The sequence below is a fragment of the Amblyomma americanum genome, chromosome 3 (assembly GCF_052857255.1).
Source record: "Amblyomma americanum isolate KBUSLIRL-KWMA chromosome 3, ASM5285725v1, whole genome shotgun sequence".
Classification (NCBI taxonomy): domain Eukaryota; kingdom Metazoa; phylum Arthropoda; class Arachnida; order Ixodida; family Ixodidae; genus Amblyomma; species Amblyomma americanum.
In genome coordinates this window covers 174,139,309-174,148,543 of record NC_135499.1, presented here as the reverse complement: position 1 = coordinate 174,148,543, position 9,235 = coordinate 174,139,309, and the positions used below count along the sequence as shown (strand labels likewise).

The 9,235-nt window shown below is 45.2% G+C and overlaps 1 protein-coding gene across 1 annotated transcript; it reads left to right on the top strand.

Moving 5' to 3' along the window:
• The first annotated feature begins 2,664 nt into the window (after positions 1-2,664).
• On the top strand, positions 2,665-7,787 carry LOC144125461 (phospholipid scramblase 2-like). The gene is made up of 4 exons (XM_077658840.1): positions 2,665-2,779; positions 4,621-4,791; positions 5,672-5,830; positions 7,712-7,787. Exons 1-4 carry the CDS (start codon positions 2,723-2,725, stop codon positions 7,775-7,777), a joined length of 453 nt encoding a protein of 150 aa, XP_077514966.1. The 5' UTR covers positions 2,665-2,722; the 3' UTR covers positions 7,778-7,787.
• The last annotated feature ends 1,448 nt before the right edge of the window (positions 7,788-9,235 follow it).

The window sequence follows — 9,235 nt, the reverse complement described above, 5'->3', positions numbered from 1 at the left end:
TTTTCATGACGCGACTGCGCATGCGCCCATCCCCTGGCGGCGGTGTCGCGAAACATATTGGAAGGGTCGCGCGCTCCACTCGAGACCGGTCGTGGAAGTGTAAACAAACCGGCTTCCTATGCTGGGTGCGTTGCTGCAGCCGTCGGGCGTTCAGCGCGACGCATTTGGCGATACCTACGAAATGTGTTGCATACGGCAGCAATACCCAATATGTAAAGGGAAGTAAACTCGGATTTTTTCGCTTTCCGAGCGCTTCCCGGGACTGTCTTCGACGCGAAGCGTGGATAAAAGCAGTTCGCCGGCTCGACGATCGTGCCGCCCTTGGGCACCGTCAAGCACGTCAAGACTGTGCGGGAATCACTTTGTGACAGGTACGGACGAGGTACTGTGTTTAAATGCGTGTGCAGTCTATCACGAAGTGTTTTATTCATGGGCAGGAAGGCCTCGAATGTCACCGCGGCACCCAGACTTCGTTCCGACGCTTTTTGCTTTCTCAAGCAAGAAGGCCAAATGGGCAAGTGCTGTGAGCCGCTTTCAACGCGCGATGGAGCGGGCAACGAAAAAGAAGCTACGAGAGCATTCACGCATGGTGCTAAAATTTTGTCATAATCTCCTATGGAAATTTCCTTGTTTATGCCACTACACCCTGGCAAATCCCCCCGTGTGGGTATGTGCCATGTATTAAGAGGCAGAAGAAGGTGCGTTATGCGTGTGTTCGAATCATATCCATGATGAAGAGCTCTGCGTGGTATCGCCGGAATGGATTAATGTGCGCCTCTCGCGCTCGTCTTTATGGACGCGCATGCTTGTTTAACCTATGCAGCGGTGTGTTGTGGGAAAATACAGTGTAATGCTAGCAGAGCTGCTTTGTTGCGAGTACGTTTGTGCTTTTATAGCTCGTGTAGCTATTCTGCAGCGCTTGAGCACAACGATTGCTTGTGAAAACTGTTGTCCCCAGTCGTTTTCTGTACTACGGCGTGCACGATGTAGTATCCACCTTTCATGAATGGCAGGCATATACAGCGGAAAACGCCAACCTCCATGATCGGAGATATTTCATTGAACATTATATTCCGAATGCAGCCTTCATCTCTGAAGCGGCGGCTCTTGCTAGCTGGTGTTCGCATCGCATGCCAGATAATCGGAGATACTGAAGCATTTGCTCTTCGGTGGGCACTACAGCCTGCTTCGGACTTCGCACCAAGCCATCAGTCAACCCTATAAATCCTCCAGGTACTGCCCAGGACACGCCATCGTTGACAGATTCCAACAAAACATGCTCCGCAGCGGCACTCAGTCCGGTCGGGTTGGGCGCGCAGTACCCTACCAGTGAGCTTCCAGCGTTGTACGCGAGGTGGCAGCACAGGAAAATGAAAAAGGCAGATTGGCGCGTCTGTATTTGCTGGACAATGTTGTGTATGGAAGTTTCCTACCACTGTCTTTTTCGCACCATTAACTAGATGAATGTAACGCACGTTGTGCAGGCGCTTCGTTTCAACTGTTCGTTTTTCGCTTTGGTCCAGTATGATAAAGCACTTTTCACAACATCAGATGACCGATAAATAGAATCTGTGCATGGATCAGCGCGCAAGCGAAACTGCATGTGTTGTGCATTGGTGGGAGTTGTCGCCAATACCTAGCATTACGTTCCAATGCCGACAATCCACTAAAATAGAGTCGTAGTGTAGCATAGACGTAGAAATTGTCGTCCCGAAACGCCATATTTAATTTTTTCACTTTTATTTCCTTAAAGACCTCCTGTTGAGGGTTGTACATAAGGGGTGGGGTTAACATGAGAAAGCAAAACATTTTTTTCAAGATGACAGGTGACATGTAACTTTTTCTAGGAAGGTTGATGGTCAGGTGATGGTTGCATTTCATGGGGAAGTCGTTCCAGTCGATTGCTGTTCGGAGAAAAAATGACTTGGAATATATAGTCGCACGGGCCCGTTGGCGTGAAACTTTCAGCGGATGACCAATGCGGTGAGACGTGTGGGATGGCGGTGCGCAGATGTATGGCTGCTGTTCGAGCTGGGAATAACAAAATTTGTGAAATAGACACAGGCTAGAAATACGGCGACGGAGGGAAAGACTGTATAATTGAGACTATCTGCAACACGACACGGCATTGTGGGGAGCTGTGGTTTAATTTCGGCAACATGGAGTTGTTTAGCGCGCACTGTTGTTGCACTGCACATTTATTTATTTTTTTCATTTCGCTTCCGTCGAAATGTCGTAAATGGAGCTGCAATTCGATCTCACGACCTACAGCTCAGCAGGCGGATGTCATAACCACTGAGCCACGGGGGCCGTTCACAGGTGCAGAGGTTGACTCGTACTGAGCTGGACACCTCCAGACCCCGATCTTTAAATTAACCCTAAGAATACGCTTCCAGATTCGAACTTGAACTTTCGCCGTCGAGGACCACAACTTTGGTACGCTCGTAAATGATGAGTCGTTGGAACAGATAAATTATCGCCCCAGGAGCACCGTGTGCGCTGCAAGCACCCTGGAAAAATATAATAGGACTGACTAGGAACGCGGTCATTGTGCGTAGATAGAGTCGTTGCTTTCACACCTGGTCTTAATACTTGCATTTTTTGACACTACATTGCTGTTTCTTTTTTTGCGCGCACAGATTCGAGCTGCTGTGCTAGGTGCTGTTGTGGCCCGCGACGGTGCCTGGAGATCGACGTTTTAGACTACAATAAAACCGTCGTCATGCACATAGTGCGGCCCCTTCGATGCGTCCATTGCTGCTGGTTTTGCTGCTTACAGGTAGAGTGTAATATTCCATTTTAGCCCATAATATTCAAGCTTCGCCTATAGGTTAGCTGTTGTCTTGTCGGCTACGTGGTCTGTCGACACATGACGCACAAGAGCAACTTTAACTACCATCCGTTGATCATTGTCACTGGCTAACGCATGACATTCGTCAAATCACATATGAGTTTTATCTACTAAGACAAACGAACAGCTTCACAAACTGGAGCTAGAGTCGCACAGTTTTTATTTTTGGTTTGCTTTTATGCGTGAAGCAGTTCCGTAGTTAAGCCGAGCTTTATTATCATTGCGTCACTGGTTATCAGAGGCATATGATCTCAAAGTAATCGCAGGCATACAAATGATATCTAAAAGCAGACTGTGAATATGAAGACGAGCTCACGGAACTTCTCTTGGCGTGACAGCTAGCTGCGGTAGGCTGGCTCAAGGGTGCTGGCTGGCCATGACAGCTGGCAGGCAGCTGGCAATCGACAGGCCTGCAGCTCAAATGCGATAGTGAAGTCGCCGACCAAACAGATGTTTTCATGGGCTCTCGGCGTGCGCCTGTCTATTGGGCTGTAAATACTACGCTTTTTCTCTCCCCGGGCCTTGCACATCCTGGAGATACCCAATAGATGGCACTAGTCGTACTAGTGCGCTTGCGCCGCCCAATCAGATGTCACCTGGACGCTGTTCCCATGCTGAGGACAAAGGGCAGGGATGATGGTAGGGCCACCAGAAAGGAAAGGAATCAGAGAAGGACAACTTCTCTGCTTCGTGTAAACGATGGGCAGAAACAAACCTCCGCATTGGACCACAAGACTATATCTTCAGCAGGAAGATCCTAAACTACTATTCAGTGCTATCTCAGTATGTCATGAAGGAAATACAAGGAGTAAGTACTCTTAACATACCAGGTAATTTAATGTACCCACTTAAATTCCACAGGTGAAAAGGCTGCAGCTACATTTTTTGCCCAAATGACTCGGGGATGACTTTGAGTTAAGCGTCCTGGTACATGGTCGAAGTCGAATACAACTTAGCTTTCGCGCTGTATGTAGGGACAAGGGTTCCTGTTTCTACTCACTGGTAATGTTGATCGAGGTTGCCAATAGCATCGTGTCCTACGGTCGATTTTTTTTTCGAGCAAAGAGGTTTTGATGACTGTCAACTAAACATTACGTATTTCTTCACTCTCAGCGGGCATCCAAATAATTCTTCATAAAAGTGCTCTGAGGACTACCTATTTCCGACCCTGCAGTTTGATATGGACCTGGCAAGGGAATATTTTAAGCCAAAATTATTCGTGCTTGCTACTCGCGTAGCGAGGAAGTGCAGAGTTAAGTTTCAGCGATGCGAGCTCACTACTTCAGGGACCACTAAGTTTTGCTTTGATGTACAAAATTCCAAGGGAAAGTGTACAGAGAATAACGGTGCAAGTCCAGCTCGCGTACCTGTTTGATTTCCTCTTCTGGAGCACAGTCAAGATGTGTTTCTTCCCCATTTAACGTAGCTTTTGTCGGTTCGCGTAGTGAGCTTTTTTAGTTTTTTTAACAAAAACTTCTCCACAACGCCCAGTTTTTCATACGGCATGCAGCCTGAGGTGATCTCGAAAATATGGAGGTCACTGCTCCAGCTTCTGAAACGTCAAAGTTTTTGAGTCAGTCATCATATGTTTTGAAATTTTAAAGTGACATAAAGGAGCATTTTTATTCGAATCGAAGCTTCAGTGAGCTGGTAAATCCGCGACTTGTGCAAAACAATAAAATTACTAATGTGTGTTCAGTTCCTTATCGAACTCTTATCGGTAATACTACGCACTGTCTCATTCTACATCCTTTTGCTCGTCTCACAAGAAAATGGAAGTTCAAGCGCCCCCCGGCACTACCATCGCTTTCGTCCGCCAGCGATGGTCCATATGTCACCCGTACTTCACAATTTACACCGCCGAGGAGGAGCCGGCTTTGCATATAGTCGGACCTATCTGCACCGAGAGTATCCCGTGTAAATGCGACGTCAAATTCGAGGTGAGGGGAGCTTACGCTCATTGTGCACTCTACATTCTCTAAACGCGAATTCATCTATATGAGAGTAATAAGGGGATAAGCTGTATTCTAGCGCACACCCTTTTATAAAAGGGTGTGCTCTAGAGGACAGTTTACTCTCTTTTTACTCCTTTCTGTTTGGAGTGTATAAGCGCTTGCAAAACGTGACGCAGCGTAACGCATGTAGAAGTAGCTTGCATTAGCTTGCCTATTTCTCAGTTATTCAGTCGTCACTACATTTCTGAGTGCTTAAAAGCTGGACTGCTCCACTGCGCCACCGCACTCGCCTCTCACCTATTCGACCTTGAATTGGTTGTGGTAAACGCTAGTTGAGCTCTATAATGTTATTATTTTAGGCTGTTAAGAGCTGTTTCAACTCCAAGGAGATGCAGTCAAGTTTCTGCCTGCACTGTATACATTCGCACCCAGTTGCGATAGCAGGAAATATAAGTTCTAACATTCTTTTCTGGCAAAAGGAAATGGCTAAAAGTCGCGCGCCTGTGGGCTGTATGTGAAAAACACGTTACTGTTCAAGATATCTGGCCGTCTCGATTCCCATCCTTTCTTTGTCGTGTCTTCTCCTTCAATGCCTCATTATTCGCGATTTCCTGACTAAGAGTAATTCGTGGATATACTCTTTGAATTAAATGTAGTTCAATCTAACTTGAGAGCCAGATGTCAGTTCGTGCGTCGCAGAAAAGACAGATGGTCATTATTACCCCATTTTTTGCACATTCACTGTTCTGTCAGCGAAAAAAAAAATGTGCGAAAGCAAGCCAGCAATAAACTCGAAGTCTTAGGTGCGTTCTTTTTCTGCAGTTTTCTTTCCTTTAACCCGCACTTTATCTACATTTATCTACAGGTGAGCACAATGAATGGCGTCGCCATAGGCGCGATCACAAAGGAGTGGGGTGGACTCGTCAAGGAGTACTTCACGGACACCGACACCTTCAACCTAAGCTTCCCACTGGACCTGGATGTGCGCATGAAGGCCGCACTCGTCGCCTCCGCCATGCTCATCGTAAGCTACGTCTGTCCACTCTTTTCTACTATTTCAGTAAACTTCTATGAGCACGATGAACCTGTCCTAAATTTAAGGCAGCAAACAACCTCTGAGACGAGACAGGTAAAAGTCACGTCCTCCTTATTGATAACATGCAGAAATGTTTAATGATGCAGAAAGATAACGTTCTCTTGCTAGGCGCTGCTCTAGGGGGGATATATGTGCTCGCACAGCTCCATACTCTTATTTTGTGTTCAAACAGACTTCAAGAACTTTTTTATTGGTCAAAGCCAGCAAAAGCTTCAACTGAAGCTGCTTAGGGTGAGGTTTGTATTGAGTCTTTTAACCAGCTCTACGCTGCTATGAGAACTTCGCATGAAAGTGAAGGCAGCAGACGGCCTGCACATACCCTTTGCAGGGAGGCACTCAAGCTGCCTTTGATGCTACGTTTTTGTTCGTTTCGTGAGAGTGCATTTTTGTTTGTTTGTTTGTTTCTTTGTTTCTTTGTTTCTTTGTTTGTTTGTAATACTGCAGGCCATTACACTGGCCTCAGCAGGAGCGGCTTTTTAGCAAACAAAAATGAAAGCACGGACCTGTGAAAATAATGTTACATGAAACGAACTTAAGGCATGATAAGAAGCACAGATCACACTTCAACTTCGCTAAAGTTGACAGAAACAATTTTCCAGTGCCGCCATGAAATCCTTTAATTCAAATGCATCACTGAGAAGTGAATACCACTCGCTCACCATTCGAGTGGAAAAAACGCACTTGCAAGGGCTTTGCGAAAATTGGGCAAGCAAATATTCATGACTGCGTCGCATTCTTCTCGTATTCGGCCGACGTACGCAAGTAGGTAACGTCATATTATTTTTCCCAAGAATAGCTGTTGTGTAGACGCGCAAGTCGGCTAATTTTCCAGTGTGTTTATTAAGTCTGTATTCTGTTTTCATTACTGGGGACAGGGAATCTTTCTTGGCATATTTTCCGTATGTAAATCTCACAACATTTCTCTCCAGTCGATTTCAAGTTTCAAGGTGTCCTTTTTAGAATACGCGTACCAAATTCAAGAGGTATAGACCCTTAGAGCTCACTTATGCGAACAGAGAGATAGGGACAGTAAAGGTCTCATAAAGAACATCTTAAATTTTTTTGCTTGCAGTGACGAAGTCAAAACGTTCGCCCTAGAAATTTTTTTCTGTCATCTTGTCCTGCCGCAGCAGATATGTGGGGATCCTATATTTAGGCTAATTTCGGCAGCTTTTTTAGTCGTTCTGTCGATGCAATGCAGTCGTTAGCACAAGCAGTGCCTGAACCGGGGTTTAATTAACGCATCAAAAGTAGGCTACTTTTCTGCATCACTGTAACCTTGCTTTGTGTGAGTGTAATGAGTTTGTTTCAGCTGAGGTTTTTCATTCGCACAGTAAATATCAGTTTATAGGCGATAACTTCTGTGGACAAGCCATGCAGATGAATTTCCGTAGAAGAGAAAAAAACGGTTCTTCCTTGCGCAGCAGTTTTCACGAGCAGCTCATTTTCACCATCATCAGCCAGACTACGCCCACTGCAGGACAAAGGCCTCTCTCATGTCTCTCTAATTAGCCCTGCCCTTTGTCACCTGCGGCCACCGTATCCCCGCAAAATTCTTAATCTCATTCGCCCACCTAACTTTCTGCTGCCCCCTGCTACGCTTAAGTTACATTTTTGTGCTTGTGCCTGAGCATCATGTGACTTCTGGCCAGAATGAAATCTTACACCACCGTAAAATCGTTTTCATGAAATAGTAACTGTAGCAAACTATCACGAAAAATCATTTACGTTAGGCGAGGAACTGTTCTTGCGCAGTAAACTCCGATTACTATGTGCGTTTCACATCATTGTCACCTCGCTCTATTCCAGGACTACATGTTTTTCGAAGAAGCATACAAACGGAAGGAAGACAGAGGACCAGGCATGGCCGGATGATTTGAATGACATACAGAGCAACATGTGTCCGCGTCGAATTTCGTTTCTAAGGGTTGTCATGTATGCCTTGAAAGCCGACATCAAATTGCGCATTTTTAACAATTCAGCTCAAGGAAGGACGCAAGGCGCTCGGAAACATTGAGCACATGTTAATCCTTGAGTCTGTTCCCCCATTTGTTATGCATTTCTTTGCGGTAAATTCAACGCAACAAGCGCTTTCAAACTTACCTAATCGTCTGTCCTGCTGCAATACACTTGAGCATTGTACAGAAATTCTTTTTTTTTCGCTATTAATAGTGCATCACAATGTAATGAAGTCGATTTTGTCGTGTACAACCCCTGGTCATAAGATCTGCTAAATACATTTGTAACACTTGAGAACTGACCAAGAGAATTTAAACACCGTACATAATTTTACGGGGTAATCGTTCTGTATAAAACGCAATCTGGGGGCGACTCTTGTCAACACTACAGCACGGTTCCTCTTCGTTCAATATTTATTTTTTATTTTACCACAGAGCTTGGCCTTCCCACGTATAATCTGGCCTTAAAGGTAATCCCGCTCAAGTAGTGCATTTTACGAATCTATGGGTCAAATTTTTTCCATACCTTTTTTTTTCTTCAGAAGCTGATATTAAAGTTTTACTGTGGGTGGCTAGGTAACCACGCCAGCCGAAAGTGTTCAGTTTGAGTAGTCATGGGTCATTTAATAGGTGCGAGGGTCATTATTCCAGCATCATTTTTTTTTATTTATCGGGTGTCTTGCTCTCCATAGCCAATGTGGCACTTTATTCAGCGGCTGGTAGGTGAAGTACTTGCGTTGATTACATAAACCGAGTTCCTGCTGTTCAAAAAAATTATTATTCAAAATAAATTCCAGTCCACCCGATGGCATTAAGCCAAGCGTTGAATGGCTAGAAAATCGTAATATACGCTTTCCTCGTCATAATAGACGCCTTTCTCAGTGGGCTAAGTACTAGCATTTTCTGCAGCCTTGAATATACGCCACGCGTTTCACCAGCATAATCGGCATTTTAGAGTGCACAGTGGCGTGAATGTGCCCCTGGATCAACCGGTAGATGCCAGTTATTCAAATCGATATTTCGATTCTAGGCATTGGTTCAATCTCATTGAAACGCTCCTACACCACCGGCCACAAATGCAGAATGCCGTAGATTAAACGCGTTCCATGCAGTGCATCTAGAAATCCGAACGTGCAGAAGATAAGTCTTAGAATCAATGGAGGAACGCAGCGCTCGAAAACGAAGTAGCGTACAGAATGTTGCCGGTGGACTTCATGAATGCATTGTTCGGCAAAAGTCCCATTGTTTCCGGTTGCAGTCTCGGAATAGCATTTGATTATATATATAAAAAAAAAACGTCCGTTTATCGACACTGGAAACGCTGAAGAAGTTGGAACGAATACGTTCCCGGGTGTTTCATTGTTTTGTTTGCGAA